This window comes from Glycine soja, chromosome 4, assembly GCF_004193775.1.
Source record: "Glycine soja cultivar W05 chromosome 4, ASM419377v2, whole genome shotgun sequence".
Classification (NCBI taxonomy): Eukaryota; Viridiplantae; Streptophyta; class Magnoliopsida; order Fabales; family Fabaceae; genus Glycine; species Glycine soja.
The window spans coordinates 42,157,581-42,178,356 of NC_041005.1; the positions used below are offsets into that span (position 1 = coordinate 42,157,581).

General features: G+C 35.7%; 2 protein-coding genes across 3 annotated transcripts in view; both read left to right on the plus strand.

Annotated features, from left to right (window-relative positions):
- The window catches only part of LOC114409731, a 51,041-nt gene that overhangs the window by 21,390 nt on the left and 8,875 nt on the right, over positions 1-20,776 (plus strand). The window lies entirely within an intron of this gene.
- LOC114409730 lies at positions 12,839-17,057 on the plus strand. Of its 2 annotated transcripts, none has more exons than XM_028373304.1 (9): positions 12,839-14,194; positions 14,310-14,799; positions 14,924-15,595; positions 15,737-15,926; positions 16,016-16,183; positions 16,260-16,364; positions 16,470-16,542; positions 16,622-16,717; positions 16,817-17,057. In XM_028373304.1, the coding sequence occupies exons 1-4, from the start codon at positions 14,184-14,186 to the stop codon at positions 15,755-15,757; spliced, it is 1,194 nt and encodes a 397-aa protein (XP_028229105.1). In that variant the 5' UTR covers positions 12,839-14,183; the 3' UTR covers positions 15,758-15,926; positions 16,016-16,183; positions 16,260-16,364; positions 16,470-16,542; positions 16,622-16,717; positions 16,817-17,057. The 2 variants fall into 2 exon arrangements, with proteins under 2 accessions (XP_028229105.1, XP_028229106.1); XM_028373305.1 differs by having other exon boundaries at positions 16,470-16,526.

Genomic DNA, 20,776 nt, shown 5'->3' on the forward strand with positions numbered 1-20,776 from the left:
GAATGTTCGAATCGACAAGTACTTTCTAGACAAGAATTTCATCAAGTGTCCATATGAGCATGCACTCTATATCAAAGCGCAAAGTGGAGATATTTTGATTGTGTGTTTGTATGTAGATGACTTGATCTTTACAGGGAACAATCCAAGCATGTTCGAAGAGTTCAAGAAAGATATGTCAAATGAATTTGAGATGACGGATATGGGGCTCATGGCATATTATCTCGGCATCGAAGTAAAACAAGAAGACAAAGGAATTTTCATCACCCAAGAAGGCTATGCCAAAGAAGTCCTTAAGAAGTTCAAGATGGATGACGCCAATCCAGTTGGCACCCCGATGGAATGTGGCAGCAAGTTGAGCAAGCATGAAAAAGGAGAGAATGTGGATCCAACTCTTTACAAAAGTTTGGTTGGAAGTTTACGTTACTTGACATGTACAAGGCCGAATATTCTCTATGTTGTAGGAGTAGTAAGTCGCTACATGGAAGCTCCAACCACAACTCACTTCAAGGCGGCAAAGAGAATCCTTCGATACATCAAAGGTACAACAAACTTTGGCTTGCACTATTACTCTTCTGACAATTATGACATTGCTGGCTATAGTGATAGCGATTGGAGTGGAGACTTGGATGATAGAAAGAGCACTACTGGTTTTGTGTTCTTTATGGGAGATACTGCTTTCACTTGGATGTCAAAGAAGCAACCAATAGTTACACTATCAACTTGTGAAGCCGAGTATGTCGCGGCCACATCATACGTTTGTCATGCAATTTGGCTAAGGAACTTGTTGAAAGAGTTAAAAATGACACAAGAAGAACCTATGGAAATATGTGTTGACAATAAATCAGCACTCGCTTTGGCAAAGAATCCAGTCTTTCATGAAAAAAGTAAGCACATCGACACCCGTTACCACTTCATAAGAGAATGCATTGAGAAGAAGGAGGTAAAGTTGAAGTATGTGATGTCTCAAGATCAAGCTGCCGACATTTTCACAAAGCCACTTAAGTTGGAAACTTTCGTGAAGCTAAGGAGTATGCTTGGAGTCACAAATCAAGTTTAAGGGGGGATGTTGAAATATAAACTTGATTTGGGCCCAAATTAATTATTTGGTTCCTTGGACTTAGTTATTTTGGGCTTAAGTAATTATGGGTCATGTTTCTAGAGAATTCTTGTAGTGTTTGGAGTGTCTAGATATTTCTTATGGTTTTAATATTCTCTAGAATACTCTTTGGATCTCTAGAGTTGAGAACTCTCTAGAATTAGTGTGTCTAGAGTTCTCCTTAGAGTAGTATAAATAGAGATGTAATCCTACACATTTGTATCAAGCAAAAATACAAAGTTCTCTCCTCCATAAAGAATTCTCCTTCCTATCAAGTTTCTATTCAAAGTCTCCAATATTCCTAAACACTTTTCCTAAACATAAAAAGCCTTATTTCCAACAGGATTTCCCTTTTTTCTCTTGCTTCATTAATTCTACAAGCTCCCTAAAAGCTGCATAAAGAACAGATAACGTTAGTTATTAAGTTGACTGAAATAATTAATGAGGCAGTAAGCTTTTATCTCATACTGTAATCAAAATCATGGGGTCCTGGGGATGCCTCTGGGTGGTATTGAAGAGACATTATTCTTTGAGCAGGGAACGCGAGGCCAACACAACTTCCATCATTAAGATTCCTATGAGTAACCTCCACTCCTTCTGGCAGTGTGGCAGGGTCAACCGCATAGTTGTGGTTCTGCCAATGAATATACAAAGCCATGCCAGACAATAACAACAACAACCCAGTCTTATATAATAACTATGTTGCCTTCTACTTCATGCCAAAACAAATTCAGTGACATTGACTTCATGCAATAATAGCAGACTATCTTGGTCAACAGGGACATGAGCTTAGTTAATGCATAAATTGTTTTAACACCAAAACAAGCATTATTCTACTGAATACTTCTTTTATTTTAAGAAAGTGAGGACAAAGTAGCAACCCTTGTTAGCAAAAACATCCATCTAAAACTAATAATGCTCATTTCTCTTCTCTAGCATACCTAAAAGATTCATGGATTTTACACAAGATATGGTGGAGAAGGAACACTACAAAATTTATCAAAGAATTTTGAGATTTTGAGAGTAAAATTTAAGCAAAACGGAAAGGGGTCCACCTTGCATTTACCTCATGTAGCCTTTTTCTGTCATGGCAAGGCTGTTGGAAGTTGTTTAGCAGTATACAGAAAATCCCTTCACACACACTCACAGGGAAAACAGGAGTGGAACTTTTTATGTATTATATATATTTTTTAATTTTTCCATGTTGGGAAAAACTATTTATGCACTAAGTGGAAGCAAGAGCTAATTACTTTTTCAGAGTTTCTTCAGCGGATAAAGTCTGATAGCTGTTCTCCTGGTGGTCCTACATATCTTGCTCAGCATCCATTATTTGATCAGGTATTTACAATTTAGATTTATGTTGTCTCCAAATCAACTTTTTTCATTTTTAGTGTGCAAGTGCAGGACTTGTACTGCTTTCATTTAAGAATAAAAATATTCCTTTGTAGACATGTTTGCAAATAATAATATTGATGAAGTTATTTGGCATTGTTCTTAGTTGTATATGCATTCTTTAGTTTTATCTTGAGCAGTTCAATTAGATGTAGACTTTACATGTCAGGTACTATTATGATATTTGGTTTTTGTTCTATTCAAGGGTGTCTGGAGTTTCACTTGCTAAAATAAAGCTACAAATGGCAAAAAGAACATTTTGATTTCAAATACATTCTTTTATTCTTGGAAATTGCTTCCATTGACAATGTGTGTATGTGTTTCAATTACATGAAAATAATTAAATTTACATTTTTATATATTTCAAATACATGTAAGCATTTTTACACATATTAGGTGTAATTTGAGGACCGGGAAGGAAGGGATTAGCTACTCTAAAAAAGATAAAATATCATTATATTTAATTCCCTCCTCCACTTGATATTTCATATTTGATTGTTTATTATATAAAAATGGTCGTGGATTTGATTGATCCTCCATTGGCAAGTTATTCACTTTTATTTAAGTACTGCTATATGTCCTTGTTGAGGCTTGTGTTGTGGTATGCTTTGACATAGCAAATGGGGTAACCTCCCTTCCGACTTAACTTCTTTGTTCACATTTTTTTTTAAATCTTGTCAGTATAAGGTTTAGTGTTTAAAGAAAGTGGAATTTTAACATTAACTTTTTTAAATGTTTATTTCTTTTTGTTTATTAATCAACCAATCACACACATATATTTCACATTCACTGATGTAGACTTGTAGCCTTTTCTTTTTTAATGTTAATTAATATCCCGGTGAGGCTTGGTTGTTGTTGTAATGTTAATTATTATATTTTTTTTTAACATTTTAAACACTTTGTTTTCTAGTTATTTCAAGTTTTCTCGTATTAGTAGCGATTCTAGCGAATGGTATTGAATACTTAGTATGACTCCTTGTTCACTACTTCACTCCTATGTTATTATGTGATTCCTTCTTACCTGTTTCCTTCATTTCTGCTATTTGATAAAGTTTTGAAATTCATCCTTTTCTATTTAGCCGTGTTTAATTTTACAGGCAATAGATTCCTCAAGTTCACGTAGTTCCACTGTTTTGGTCTAGTTTCCCCCTTTTCCTTGTATAGAATTAAGTGATATCAATTGTGTGCTTTTTATACTTGGGAGTTTCATCCTTGACTAATGAATTGCTTTTATTAATTTATAAAAGAAGGTATAGAGGTTTTCATTATTTTTTTCTTAGCAGCAGAAAATGGTTCTTATAAATTAGTTTGGCCTTTGATCCAATGTGAAAACCATGCTGCTTATCTACCATTGCTCGTGAGTATTTGGCTGTACGAACTATAAGTTGTCTCCCATACAAGGATTTAATATTAAATGCAGTTGGAGAGAATTTTGGCACAGAAGCCGAGGGTTGGAAAATCCCAATCCCTTTGAAGGAATATGTTGAAAGTACTTTCTATCAGTACCAACGTGAGGCCATAACAGTAAGTTTTTACCTCAGAAGTTCAATAAAGCAACAAAAACTTATTCATCAACTGACTTTCAGGTTTATTAATTATCTTTTTGCCTTTTTTTTTGCAATCCAGTGTTCTTTCTGATTGTATCCTTGTTAGATGCTGATATATTGTTTGGAAAGGATAAATATAGGATTCTGGAATTTAATTAAGATGACATATTTTCAAGTTTGGATTTGAAATTTAGTCATAATTAAAATTCAGGATGTAGTACTTAAGTTAAGGATGCTATAATTAAAATTCAGGATGTAGTACTTAAGTTAAAGGCTTAGATTCTACAATTTCAATCTCATCTCAATCAATTATACCAAAAAAATCATTTCTTTTTGTTTTGATATAGGAGTTAAAAAAAATGTAAGAGCAAGTGACCTCTAAAGCCAACAACCTAAAATCAAAATTAAAATGAACAGTAACACAAAAACCTTTAAAAGCTTACCAATCTCTTCCCATCTTCGTGTGTGCTTTCTTTATCATTTTGTTTTATGAAACTCTCGGTGCTTAATTGAAAGAGAAAATACCTTTTTGTTGATGAACCTGTTAGAAAGATCTTTTGAAAAAAAGTAAAAGCTATTTTACATTTGGATGCAATTTTCAAAAAATACTTTTTAATGCTTGAATAGCTTCTCCTTTCTCAATATTAGTTTTTGTAAGGTCTTTCCAGAAGCATAAAAGTTTAGCTATTTTTTGCTTTTTTAGTTTAAAGCTCTTCCAAGCATGCTCAATTATAAGAAAAATCTCCACTGCAACATATGCCATTGTAACTTATTAAGTCAAACAACTAAGGAGAGAAAAAAGGACCAAAAAATCTTTATAAGAAAGTAAAGATCGATCAAAAGTTTTTATTCTTTTACAACACATAAAGCTCATCTAGCATTATTTATTCAACAGTAACATGTTATTTCTGTTGCAGGCTGATCTATCATCAAAAGCTTTTGTCTTGATACAGGTTGGCCTCTATTTCTGGCTTTGCTTCTGCTGTAAAATTTGTTTAATGTTTTACATACTTGCCTTTTCTTTTAGGTAATATTTGATGTTATGTTTATCAGTGTATGCTGAATTATTTTGTACAAAGACTTCTTTTTTATAGTTGGGAATTGGGAGAAATTTATTACAAAGAACTGTCGATTTCAAGCTTTCATTCTGCCAGTTTTTTCTCTGATTTTAGGCAAAATTAGTTGTGATATTCTTTTTTAGCTTCAAAAAGCCTGACCATTATTTTTTTAAAAATTCTGTAAGAAACAGACTAACTAGTTAAACTGGTTGAATTGTGAACTGGTTCAGTTCCTGATTTCTTGTAATGAATATAGTTTATCCTTTGCTATTTTGTGTTTCTTATCATGCAAAGCTTGAAAGCTAGGCAATTGAGTTAGAGTTTGTAATTTTTTACTACACAAAAACAGGTTATAATGTCCATTTATATCATGTCAGTAGGTCCTTTCCAGATTTTTTTGCTGAAGCATTATCCCTTTGCTAGATATCTATGAGACATATATCTGGGTTGTTATCAATGTATAGTAGTTTTTTTAATATATATATATATATATATAATTGTAATTGAGCCTAACCAACTCCCTTTCAGGGGGCCCCAGGGACTGGGAAGACTCAGACCATACTTGGGATTCTAAGTACCATTTTGCATGCTACTCCTACAAGAATGCATTCAAAGTAAGTATAATATTTTTATATATTTTTGTAGTCTTCTATGTCTAAAAATTTCGTACCCCATTGCCCAGAGGCTCTTCGCTATGCGAAGGTATGGGGGAGGGATGTTGTACGCAGCCTTACCCTTGCATATGCAAAGAGGCTGTTTCCGGATTCGAACCCATGACCTACAAGTCACCAAGGCACAACTTTACCGCTGCACCAGGGCTCGCCCTCTTGTAGTCTTCTATGTCTAAAAATTCTATTTTTGGTTTTGATTGTTGTCTTGAGCAAAGCATTATAAGAGTGTGCCTGGTAAAGGTGAGATTTTGAAGCATTTTTTGCTTCTACCAAGCAATTTATGGTCACATTTTTGCCTAATGTTTCTCTTTGCTCATACATATGTTTATTGATATTTGTTTCTTGGGAGCAGGACCTATGAGCTAAGGTAGGGACCACAATTACCTATTGAGGAGAAGTAAGATTTGCTTTGAGAATATCTAGGCTTCACTTATTCTAGACAACCTCATGTCATGGATGTTGGTTATTTCCTGTGATTCTGATATGATATTTCTTAAAAACACATCCAACTATATGCACATATACATAACTGGATAATTGCATATTTCACAGCCTTTTTCTATCTTGTATTCTTGCCAGAGGAAAGATGTAGTTTGCCTATCAACTATGAATTTTAATGTTTTTATTACCATGGCATTTCTTGGATATTATTATTTTCATTTAAGAATAAATATATTCCTTTGTAGACATGTTTGCAAATAATAATATTGATGAAGTTATGTGGCAGTTCTTTGTTGTATATGCATTCTTTAGTTTTATCTTGAGCAGTGCAATTAGATGTAGACTTTACATGTCAGGTACTATTATGATATTTGGTTTTTGGTCTATTCAAGGGTGCCTGGAGTTTCACTTGCTAAAATCAGGCTACAAATGGCAAAAAGAACATATTGATTTCAAATACATTCTTTTATTCTTGGCAGTTGCTTCCATTGACAATGTGTGTATGTGTTTCAATTACATGAAAATAATTAAATTTACATTTTTATATATTTCAAATACATGTAAGCATTTTTACACATATTAGGTGTAATTTGAGGACCGGGAAGGAAGGGATTAGCTACTCTAAAAGAGATAAACTATCATTATATTTAATTCCCTCACAACCACATTGTTCGTAAAACAAAGTTGGATTAATCACTAGCACTCACAACCACATTGTTTGTAAAACATAGTTGGATTAATCACTAGCACTCACAACCACATTGTTTGTAAAACTTTAAATTGAATCTCATATAGCACAGGTGGTGTCAATTTGGATCCTTCAAATTTTTGGATGAATTAATTTATTTTTAATTTGCATACAAGATAAAATAAAACCAAACATCTTCAAACTTCAGACTCCAACTTGTGACAGTATAAGAAGCAGCATTATTGCATTTACCATATTGCTTATTTAGGAATAAAGAAATACTTGAAGTGACCACTACTGTAGCTTTTGATAAGTATGAACTGTATAAAGATCTCAGGGAAGGGTAGTTAAGAGGTCATGTGTAATTGATTGACAGCTGAATGAATATTCTATACTCTGTGTTGATGGGATCTGAAAACAGCAAGTGGTGAATTTCAGGTTTTAGTGTTTTCCTTTTATCAGCTGTACCTCCCTAAATTTCCATCTGCTATATTTCATTGATACTCCATGCACACAATCAAATAGCTTTTTGTGATTTCCATAGACTCAAAATAAATGGGACAGCCTTATATTGTTATCGAACGTCCGTAGCTTACTGCTAATATGTTTGGATCTATGACCATTTGTTTTATGTTTGTAGGTACTAGGATCTGACAAACAGAGGAGTTGAATCTACAGTGTTGTCTTTGCGTTGCCATAACTGTTATCCCAGTCTTAGGTGTTATTTACCATTGTCAAGTGAGGTATGTCTATGTATGACTGTCAACAATGATAATTGAATGCTTCTTTATATATGACATGATGTATTATATAACTAAATTATGAGCATTGTGAGTGAACCTTAGTTTCCCGTTTGCGATTCTGTACATCGATTAATACGGATAGTTTGTATTAATCGATGTATTGAATCTTGAATTGTCCGTTTGGACAGTTTGGGAAGAATCATTTTTTATAGTAGATTATTACATACAGGTTAATTTTCTTTTCTTAAATTTGTCAACATTTCGGTATGCTTCATTTCCCTTTGTTCTCCGAGTGCATACTTGAATGTGGTGGATAACAATAGATCACCGCTTTCATCTCGTGTACTTGGGGACCTAGGCGAAATGTTGCCGAAATTTTGACAAATTTAGAAAAGACAATTAACTTGTAGTATTGAATCTACTATAAAAAAAATTCTTCCTGAATGGGATGAGGCCACACCTTTACTTAGAAAAGTGAGGTTTACATGCATGTTACATAACTTATGAAAGTGGTGCAGTAGACGGAAAACATGGATCGAAGTTGGATGAGAGCATCACGCATCACTGATGAGTATGGGACTGGGGTGGAGCAGTTTCTCCAATTTACCGAAATGCATGCTCCCTCGTTGCATGGCAAATACTTTTGTCATGTGTGAAATGTGCAAATGGTAGACACCAATCATTAAATGAAATAAGAACACATCTAATATGTCACGGCATGATTCCAACTTACACATAGTGGACATGGCATGGGGTGTCACACCCTCTACCCCACACATATATGTACTAATAATAAAAGAAATAATTAAAAAAATTAAACTTAATTCAAGTTTTTAAAACATATTTAAATACAAGCCTTTCAAGAGGGTAGCAAGCTCACATTCACCTTTCAAACATCATCATAAAACTTTTCTAAATAAATAATAAATTCACTTTGGCTTAAACAAGGTTGTCTATAAAACCCTATACCCCAATGCCACATCCTATCAGAGTGTTGTGTCCTAATGTCCTTCAGCACATGGTTCCTTAAAGCAATTCACCTAGTCATCTGCTCCCCCGAACACAAAGTTCAAGATCATCACAGGATCCAAAACACAAACAACACACGAGGAGTAAGTTATCACATTCCTAACTAATAGAGAAACAAGACAACTAGATATACATATCATATAAACCAAATAAAACTTAGTTACACGTAATTCCATCACTTTGTTATTCAAAGTTCACTTTTCAATCATCAATCACATTACACAAGAATCACACGCTCTAATCAAGACATAATAACACATCAATTTCATAATAACCAATTAGCAAGCGCATGAGATAGTTATGCTAAGACTCAAGCCTATATGCAATGTGGTACCATGTCAGTGAAAAACCACCCTGGGGCGCTTAGGAGTACATAACAAGACACACCACACAATGGGTTTGTCAGGTCATTCTCACTAAGTAAGATCATAGGGAGACCAGTCAGGGTCACGATGTTTTGCGAGAATGCTCCAACCATATGGCATCAGCATAGGCTTAAAGGAACACTCAAACCCGGTGACCCCCAAGGCCTACACTCCGAAGAGTCCGTCAAGGCCTCTTCCTCCTGATTCAGGTCCAACCCCTAAAATCATTTTAGCGCACAGACACTGCTCGTGAATTATACAATACCCATGACCTCACACTCGTGTGTTAAACACGTACAACATATTGCGCTACAATTTAACACTGGTTCCTAAATAGGAAACCTAAACTTTCTCTTTAACACTGGTTCCTAAATAGGAAACCTACACTTTCTCTTTAACACTGCGCATTTACACATTTCTCAAGATAACACTGGTCGAGTTATTGTACAATTCACAGCTTACAACACAAATAATGTCACATCAAGAGTTAATCACACACTTATTTACAACCAAAACTCATTCACAATTTCACATCTCATAATGTCACAATCCACCATCACATGTTTTCACGTATCTCACAATTCAACACATGTTCTACTTTACACTTTTACTCAATCTCAATAACAATATTATAATCTCAAGGCAACATATTATTCCATAATTCATCACATATTTTATTTATAAACACTGCTCATGAATTATACAATACCACGACCTCACACTCATGTTTCAAACATGTTTAACACAATTGCGCTACAATTTAACATTGGTTCCTAACTAGGAACCTACACTTTCTTTTTAACATTGCACATAAACACTGGTCGGGTTATTGTATAATTCATAGCTCACAATATAATTAATGTAACATCAAGTGTTAAACACATCCACTTATTCACAATCAAATATCATGTCCACACTTTAACATCACATCAATCATCTCATAACATTCCTAATGATATTCATAAGGTACAACACACACATGTTCATCAAATTTAACCATAATATTCTCAAACTCCAATACTTAATAATTTTTGGAATCATACTATAACACTCTACAATATTATTTACATAAATTATTAATATAAATAACTACCTCTATATATATAAGCTGGCATACATCATATTGAATCACAAATATCAAAGTAAGCTTTCAATGCACAAATTCTAAATAATTATATGAACACTTTGGTCAATTTCAATTATGATATTAATTTTTTAAATTATATATAAAAACCTAAAAAAAACAAGAAAAAGAGAAAATACAAAATCAATATATCTCTCTAAATTTTTCCTTACTTTATTTCATCAATTCATATTAATTAGAAAAATGTTCGATTTGTAGGGTTCACGCTCAACACAATAGCATATCAATTTCACAACAATTGGTCTGTCAAACATATACAATTCATTGTAATAATTATAAGGATAAAATGAAAATTGCAAAAACACCCCAAAACTCATTCCAATTGATATCTCTAAGGATCCCTACACATGTTCTCACTAATCCCCAATTGTGAATAACTCATCCCTTACCTCTGAGCGGACTCACGTGTCTTCATCCAGCAATAGCAGCATCTCTAGCGATTCCCTGAAATCTCTTCAGTTATTCCTCCGACTGCTCCGATAGAATTCCCAAACGTCAGAGAGACGGAGAAAAGATTGAAACCTCCACTTGTACTGTCTTCATGCGATTCCTTTTTCTCCCTTCACGAATATTATCTCGCCAATCCCAACGGTGGAAGTGTGCGCAATTGAATTTCGAACAACATATCCAAATTTAATGAAAATCCAACGGTTAACAAAACCGGGATCATATTTTTACCGAGACTATTCTGGGTTTATGCAGGAAATTAAAAGGCTACAATGCGAAGGGTTTTCCTATAAGCTCAGACATGATATTGAAATTCCCAACGGTGAGATTTCTCGGAATTGGGTTTTGAACCTGGTGTTTAAATTTCACGATAATCCAACGGTGAATGAGTCCGAGATCGTCGTATTTCGGAGACAAGTTTAGTGAGCTGCGGGAAAAAGAAATGGTTTTGAGAGGAGAAGGGGAAAAACGAAAATGAGAGACAGAGGAGGTTGAGGAGCCAGTCTAAAAAACCTAGCATGTTGCTATTTATAGCTAGGGGCATTTACGACCTATTATTTACTCTAATTATTTATTTTTATTATTTTTACTAAAAAAACTTTTTAAATTTATTTATGAAAAAAAATGGGAAGTTAGATGGGGAATTGCCAGACAATCCAACAGTCTCTGACACTGAGGCAGTCAATGTAGATACGGGTTGTCGTATAGAAGAATTGATTCGCGACCTAGGGCAGGATGGTTTTCGGCAAGCACATGCTCCTTTGTATGACAAAATAGAGAATGATTCGAAGACTCCTTTGTATTCTGGGTGCACAACATTCACAAGGTTATCTGCGGTGTTAGCTTTGGTCAACTTGAAGGCACGATTTGGCTGGAGTGACAAGAGCTTTACTGAATTGCTAGTGTTATTGAAAAAATTACTTCCTGAAGATAACACGTTGCCAAAGAGTCAATACGAGGCGAAGAAGATCTTATGTCCAGTTGGAATGGAGTATCAGAAAATTAATGCATGCCCAACATGTGGTGTATCCCGCTACAAGGTCAACAACCATGAAGACAGTGATGTTGCAACCGCAGAGAACAATCGTCCAGCAAAGGTTTGTTGGTATCTTCCAATAATACCAAGGTTTAGGCGATTCTTTGCCAATGGACATGATGCAAAACAGTTGATGTGGCATGTTGAAGGCAGAAAAATTGATGGATTGCTACGACATCCTGCTGATAGTCCGCAATGGAAGGCATTCGATTCTTTGTATCCTGATTTTGGGAATGACGGGAGAAATCTAAGGCTTGGTTTGGCCTCCGATGGAGTGAATCCTTTTGGTAACTTAAGCAGCAGTCACAGTTTATGACTTGTTTTGCTGATGATTTACAACCTTCCTCCTTGGTTGTGCATGAAGCGGAAGTATATAATGCTTTGCATGATGATAGCGGGACCAAGACAACCCGGTAATGATATTGATGTGTATCTAACTCTGTTGATTGAAGACCTGAGAACAATGTGGGAACACGGGGTAGATGTTTGGGACGGCAATTTGTAGGAGACGTTTAGGTTGTGTGCAATGGTGTTTTGTACCATAAATGACTTTCCAGCATATGGAAATTTAAGTGATTACAGTGTGAAGGGCCATCACGCATGTCCTATTTGTGAGAAAAATACAAGTTTTGTCCAACTTAAACATGGAAAGAAAACAATATACACACGGCATCGAAGATTTCTGAACCAATTCCATCCATATCGACGACTGAAGAAAGCTTTCAATGGATCTGTAGAAAATGAAACTGCGCTGAAACCGTTAGATGGAAAAGAAGTCCATGATCGTGACAAGGATATCATAACTATCTTTGGGGAGACTAAAAAAAAGGCACCACTGAGACACACATTTGGAAGAAAAGGTCCATTTTCTTTGAGCTTCCTTACTGGTCTGATCTTGACATTAGACATTGTATAGACGTGATGCATGTGGAGAAAAATGTTTGTGATAGTTTAATTGGCACCCTTCTTAACATTAAAGGCAAGACAAAGGATGGTTTGAAGTGTCGTCAAGACTTGGTTGACATGGGTATATGAGAGCAGTTGCATCCAATACCAAAAGGTTCACGAACGTACCTACCCCCAGCATGTCACACAATGTCAACAAAGGAAAAAAAGAGTTTCTGTCATTGTCTGCGAAATGTCAAAGTCCCATAAGGATACTCTTCAAATATCAAGAGCCTTGTATCCATGGATGATCTTAAATTGGTTGGCTTGAAATCTCATGATTGTCATGTATTAATGCAACAACTATTGCCAGTAGCGATTCGGGGAATCTTGCCTGACAAAGTGCGGGTTGCCATAACTCGTCTATGTTTTCTTTTTAATGCTATATGTAGCAAAGTGATTGACCCTGCAAGATTGGATGAATTGCAGAATGAGGCTGTCATTGTCCTTTTTCAAATAGAGATGTACTTTCCTCCATCATTTTTCGACATAATGGTTCACTTAATTGTTCATCTAGTCAGGGAGATCCAGTTGTGTGGTCCTATATTTTTACGCTGGATGTATCCAATTGAACGGTACATGAAGGTGTTAAAGGGGTATACCAAGAATCAACACCGACCAGAGGCTTCGATTGTTGAAAGGTATGTTGCTGAAGAGTGTATTGAGTTTTGCTCTCAATACATTGAAGCTAAATCTGTCGGGGTACCTGAAACTCGTCATGTTAGGACACCGGGGGGTAAGGGTACACGAGGATACAATGTTGTCACAATGACTCGCCAGGAGGTCTCACAAGCGCATCTATATATATTGAATAATACAGCAGAGGTCATTCCATACATAGAAGCCCACAAAAAAGAAGTGGCCGCACGAAACCCAAAATTAAACATGATGAGGGTTTTGCCGGAGCACAACAAAACTTTCATGAACTGGTTTAGACACACAATATTTGTTGATCAGACTGCTTCCAAAACATTATGATTGTTGGCTCTTGGGTCAAATCTAAATGTTCCAACTTGGAAAGGGTATGACATCAACAATTATTCCTTCTACACCAAGTCCCAAGATGACAGAAGCTCGATGCAAAATAGTGGTGTCACTATTGATGTCGACTCCGATCACTTTTGCAATGCAGCAGACAAGAATCCGATTCGAGCCTCCATGCATTACTATGGAGTCATTGAACAAATCTGGGAGGTTGATTACACTGAATTTAGAGTGCCAGTGTTTAAGTGTAAGTGGGTCAACGCCAATGTCGGTGTCCGGCATGATGAAATTGGATTTACCTTAGTTGACCTCAACAAGGTGGCATACCTGGACGAACCCTTCATTTTGGCACAACAAGCAAGACAGGTTTTTTATGTGGAAGATCCTTGCGATTCTAGATATTTTGTGGTTCTACAGGGAAGACCAAGTGGTTTAAATGACGCACATGATCCAACGATGCTTGACATTTGTGAGACACCACCTTTTTCGACAGCTATGCCTAATATCAATGATTCGCACTACGTTGACGATGTACACGCCAATCGTAACGATCATGATGAAGGACTATGGGAGAACATTGCAACATGACGAATTTCCATGCATGACATGTAATAACCTTATGCCTTTTGTGTTTTGTTATTTGTTAATGTTCATATTTCCTTTTAATTCAGTTTATAAAATTAGTACGTCGTTGCTTTTAACATAGTTGTTTTTCTTTGATAGGTTCATGGGTACACCACCAACTTCCCCCCCACAATCAAATATTCAGTCTGAAGCAAAGTCTAGGAATACTAGAAAATCAACACGGCTACGGAGGTTGACAGTACGATCATTAGATCATCCAAGACCAACTGTACAGGTGGATGCCGCAACTGGCCGAGGATCGGGCCCACACAAAGAGAAATTCCACAATTATCTTGGGGTGGTGGCCCGAGAGAAAATTCCCATAGTACATAATAGCTGGAAAGATGTTCCGGACAAGCTAAAGGACTGCCCCCATGTACTTTCTCGTGGAGGGTATGATTTACTTGAAAAGAAGTTGATGGATGATAAAATCAAAAAGAGACAACATGAAGCAATGCTGACTGAGTCTACAGTAGACATGGACGAGCCCCCATCTCCAATTAAAAGACATGTGAAGTGGGTGTTGGCACGCACAAAGCAATTTGGGCAGATGACATCTGAGGCGGCACGAGAAATCTCTGATAAAATTGTGAGTTGCCTGTTGAATTTCTGTTACAAATAATTGAATTTTGGAATAATTGTTTGTTATCCCTAAAAGGTCATTGACTTTTTAATTTTTGAATAATTATATGTTTATTTTGTGTTTCATGAAGGCCTCATTGGAAGAACAATCATCACAGGGTACGTTTGTCCCGAATGGTCGTCAAGACATACTTAATACAGCCATTGGGCGACCGGATCATGGAGGGCGTGTTCGTGCAGCGGGTTCTGGGGTGACAATAACTCAATACTTTGGGAAGGCAGCACGTGGCTCTGGTAGCTCATATAGATCCTTCAACCAACAACAGTTGGATGAAATAATAGTAACCATAAAGGAACAAAACGAACGCAGGCTAGAGACATTTAAACATGTGTTGAAGGAACAAATCATACTTGAGATTTCGCAAAGGGGATCGACTGTCGCAGCTCCTATTCAGCCAGATATACAGCTATTAGGTGCAAGAGTTAGCACAAAGGGGAGCAATGCGGAGGCTGTTGTCAACCCATCTCCGCCAGATCATGTTGGTCCTGTCAAGCCGACTATGGGGTTGTATGTCCATAGGGAACTTTGTACAAAGTTGGTGGCATTAGGAAAAACATATGATGGAGGCTCTACCATACACGGTGTGGCTTATGCAGATGATGTCGTCAGGGTTAGTGTTGACTTGGTTATTAATGGTGAAGCTGAAGTCCCATTTCTGACATCAGACATTAAGTATGTCAGCCAGGCGCTAGACACATTCATTGCATGGCCAACATCACTTGTAAAACTAGTCTCAAATGAGGTCATTTTCTTTTCATGTTTTTCAATTCTGTACATAACTACCTATGTAAAAAGTAGTTACTAACCTTACATTAATTATTGGTTTCGTTAAATATTTAGCTTACAAGTTGTACTCCAAATAAAAACAATGATGTTCCTGTAGAGGACCCGTTGCGCGAGTTGATTAAGAGCCTAGTTGACATTTATGAGAAGCCTGTAGAGTTCGTGTGGGATCCTGCTAGATTTGGAATTCCAAATGGAGCTACATCGTTGTTCGTTACATGTGCTGATGTCAACAAAATCATATCAGGCGTACAATGTTTGAACATAACTATACTACAGTTGTGGACCATGTAAGTCAAAATCATGCCATTCACGATTAATTCCATATTTTTGCACTATATACATTATGTTAACTGAGTTTTTCATATGTTCAAAATAGCCATATGGAAGACTGGACTAATACCTTGGGTCTTGGATCAATTTATGGATTCCTTGAGCCGCAATCTATACTGAATGCAAAGGATAAACGACAAGAATGTCAATAATACATTGAAAAATGGGTTGCGGAATCGCAAAAACAATTCTATCTGGGAGCTTATTTGAATTTGTCAGTAAAATATATTTATGCTTTCTTTGTAAATGATGTTTGTGTCATTGGTACATGACTGTTGTGTCAAATGTAGGGGCCATTGGCAGCTCGTTGTTTTGTGTCCAGCAGAGAACCGTGTTGTGTGGTTTTGTTCTTTGCGTAGAAAGCCAGATGTTCATATAAAATCTGCAATTAACAAGTATGGTAACCTTCTGAATGTTTTGTTGTGTAATGTTTCTTATAGAACAAGGGTACAACATTATTATTGCCGATATTACCTTAAGAATTTTATGTTTCTATGCAGTGCATTTAAGACATTAAATTCAACTTCTGAGGGGAAATCTGATCAAACTACACCAAGGTGGCTAGAAATTAAGGTTATTCATACAATTAAAAATTGTTTTGTACTGATTTCCATTTATTAACCCTCTAAATGATGTGTCCCATTCAATGTAGAGTCACGTTCAAAGCGGAGGCTATGAGTGTGGCTATTATGTCATGCAATGGATGTGGAACATAATCGGCGGGGAGGTGAAGACTGATTGGGCGATGGTAAATTTTGTATCCCCAAAAGCATGACACCAAATAAATATTTTTTATTCATATTTTTACCAAATAAATTTGTAATTACTTGTATTTTATAATGTGTAGTGGTTCGGTGATGGCACGGCACACGACATCGAGATTATCACATCATTACGGAAGAAATGGGCTGAATATTTTTAAAAACTTAGAAGCATCCAATGTAAAAAGCTTTAGTTCACATGCAAACAACCACTTTTGTGTTTCTCATGTATTTCTTTAAGTGTTACAAACAATTTAGATGTTGTAGTGATTTTTATGTCTGTATAACACTTAATAGTTGTTTAATGCAATTTCGTATGCACCGAAATAATCAGACAATTTCTTGTTTTGGCATTTGGTTTTTGCATTGGTACGCAAATTATTTGTTGTGCAACCAAGCTGGAAATTATTTGCAGGTGTTTTGACAGGTGTGAATCCATAACTACAAATGATTGCAACTATACTGTTCTCAACTTTAAGGGCCCCTAAGAAGGTAAATCGTAATCATTTAAGTTTTTCATTGAAATTTGACATGCATGGTGCCTAACTGTGTTTTTTCATTGTTAATCGACTGTGCTATGTGTATAACTCACACGCATTTCAAAAACCTTACAACATTTTAGTCAACACAACGACTCTATCACAAACCTCTATGATGATGTAGTTGATGAGCTTGCAGCTTCCATCCCAGTCGTTGACCTGTCTCTCCTCACTTCACATGACCCTCAAATTCACACCAAAGTTCTGTACCAACTTGGCAAGGCCTGCGCAGAATGGGGTTTCTTCATGGTAAGTAACTTTCTCTTTCAAAATATTTTTGTTCCCTATAGAAAGTACTAATGGGATTCACTTTGGAGGTATAAGGTGGGTTCGATGGTTAAGGGAGAAGGGGAGAGTGGAGAGGTCTTGGGTTCAATGTCTTCTGCTAACAAAAAACAACATTCTAACAAACACTAACATTTGGCGATAAAAAAAAAAGTACTAATGCAATTCACTTTCAACTGTCTCTCACTTGCTGGTAAGCTCACAAATCATGAGATTCCGGAGAAGCTGGTGGAGGATGTGAAGAAAAAGTCTCGTGAGTTTCATGATTTTTCGGTGGAGGAAAAGGAGTTTAGTGACAAAGTCCCTTTTACACCCATCAGGTATGCCAATATGGGAACATGGATATTTACTAGCTATATCTTCCGTCTTTGGGGGGTTATGACCGTGAGAGGTTTTCCTTTCTTGTTTTTTTATTAAGAGGTAAGCAGTTAGGTAATTCGATATTTTGACTTTCAATTGTATGAAAATGGACTAGAGGCATCGTTTGCTTAAAATAAAATAAGGACACTTGGCACGTAGTCATGGATAGTGATAGAATAATAGAACACTAGAAGCATGATTCATGATTAGTTGAAGAATATGACAACAACTAGAAGAAATACTATTAGAGATGTGTTAGTTTTTTTCAAAGCGTGAGACATGGATTATAAAATATTATTAGTAAATTCTCAAGGTTCTGTTTGAGTGTGTGAAGCAAAGGAAGTGTGATGAGTTTGGAGGCAGACCTCACTAAATTTTTAAATAGATATTTATAATTTACAAAAAAAGAAAAACCTTCTGTAAAACCTAACAACAGTTAATATGAATAGTTTGATGACATGTTCCTTATATACACAGGTCTTTCAAGAAGTGCCAAATATGGGTTAGCAATAGGAGTGGGAATACCTGGACTCTTGTGTCTAATTGGGATTTCTTGTTGTATCTGCGGCAAGCTAACCAATCGTCCACATAGCGTGGATTCAATAAGATGTTCCTTATATACACAGGTGAAATTGTGCAGATGAAATTGTGCACAGGCCTTTATATACACCTTATATTTTAATTCATCCTTTTTGCCTAATCACCTCTATTTTTCTTTTTCCTTCCTTTTCATTTGTTAACTCATTATGAATCTAACTAATTTTAAAGTGAATGGTTTAATATTACATCTCAAAGTCTCTCTTACATGCAAGAGTATTGTGAAACTGATGGCAGTAAGGGATCAAATTTTAGATGACTTGCTGATCAATTTTGAAACAAAAAGTCAAACTTATAGTTTCAACAACATACAACCTCACTAGAAGGACATTTAAATCAATTAATTTTAATTTTAAAATTAAAAGAAAAATTCTCAATTCTTTTACAAATGGCAGGAAGAAGGTAGTGGTGCAGGCCAACAAAAACTACTTGATAATTCAAGGTCAAGGGTATCTGAATACAACCATAGAATGGAACAACACCGCAAATTCCACCGGCTATACTTCCTATAGCTACTCCTTTGTCATCTTTGCTTCTAAGTTCACTGCTTACAACATCAGCTTTAAGGTGATATTAAGCATGCATGCAATTCAATTGGTTACTTTGTTCAATTTCACGTTCTTGCATACGTTGTGAACATTATTAACATGTATATATATGTTGTAACTTATGATTTTTACGATTTATTTTCTGAAAAGAACATGGCTCCTCCACCGCCACCAAGAGTTGTTGGGGCACAAGCAGTGGCACTGAGGGTTACCATGATCAAGCTGCTTTCTATGGGTGTGGGTTTTATGGTGCGCAGGACACACTCAATGATGATAGTGGAAGACATTATTTTAAAGAATGCTTCATCCAAGGATCCATTGATTTCATATTAGGAAATGCTAAATCACTTTATGAGGTAAAAATAAATAAAATAATATAAATAAATAATTGCCTTCCCTTTAAAGTATGTCTTGTCTACCGCAATTCGTCACCACATACACAAATTAACATATCACTCTTAATTATATGCATCCTCTGCGATATTACGGCTTTAATTAAATTTTAGTTGCCCCATCATAAGTGAAAGATTAGGAGAAACGTTTTTTTTTTTTGTGAATAAAGATTAGGTGAAACTAGTAATGCTCAGATGAGGGATTTAACTGAATGACAAGTTATTATATGAAGGTATATAAATGGCATTCATTTGACAAAGTGAATTGAAGTAAATGCCATTCTAGCATTACATACTTAAATTAAATTTACTTTATTCATTTTTCCATTCAATTATTATAATTTTGTCATTTTAAACGACTGAAATCCTTAATTTGACTCACATAATTTAAATTATGTAATTAGATCAAAAACATTATTTTTTGTTTGTTTTATACACACACAAACACACTCTTTGCATTTTGCAGTATGCAATTAATATGATATCATTAGGAGAAAACTTGATATATAATTGGAAAACACACAATTTAAGTTGTGACACGTGCAGGATTGTACCATAAAGTGTGTGGCAAAAGAAGAGAAGGATGAGATTAGCGGATCGATCACCGCTCAAGGGAGGCAATCGATGAATGAGGAAAGCGGATTTTCCTTTGTGAATTGTAGAATTGTTGGAAGTGGAAGTGGAAGTGGGAGGGAGTGGCTTGGAAGAGCTTGGGGAGCCTATGCCACTGTGTTCTTCTCAAGAACATACATGTCTGATGTCGTAGCTCCTGATGGATGGAACGATTTGAGAGATCCCTTTAGAGACCAGTTTGTATCCCTTCTCCTCCTTGTCATTTTTATCTTTTAACTGATCAATTTCAACACATTATATTTTTACATCCAATAATCTTATTGAATGAACATGTTACTTCCTCTGAAAGACCTGTGTATATAAGGAACATGTCATCAATTAGACACAATTAGACCTGTGCACAATTTCATCTGCACAATTAGACCTGTGTATATAAGGAACATGTCATCAATTAGACCTGTGCACGGATTCAATAAGATGTTCCTTATATACACATTATATTTTACCTATTTTTATCTTTTAACTGATCTATTTGGATTGCAGATGAAATTATGCTGATATTACTTCCTCTGGTCTTGATTATAAGGCATAGTTTAGAAGGAATTGATAGTCTTTTGTATAAGGCATTTTAGAATTCCTATGAAGCATTGAATCTTTTTTCCATTACTTGTCGTTATTAAATATTCTTAAGTATTTGTACTTTTTATTGATAGTGGCTCATAACACTCACACACTTTAATGTTTTCACATCT

Coding starts and splice junctions, on each gene's coding strand:
- LOC114409730 (XM_028373304.1), top strand. Junction 14,800..14,923: donor GAGAAATCTCTGATAAAATT/GTGAGTTGCCTG, acceptor TGTTTCATGAAG/GCCTCATTGGAAGAACAATC. Junction 15,596..15,736: donor TAAAACTAGTCTCAAATGAG/GTCATTTTCTTT, acceptor ATGTTCCTGTAG/AGGACCCGTTGCGCGAGTTG.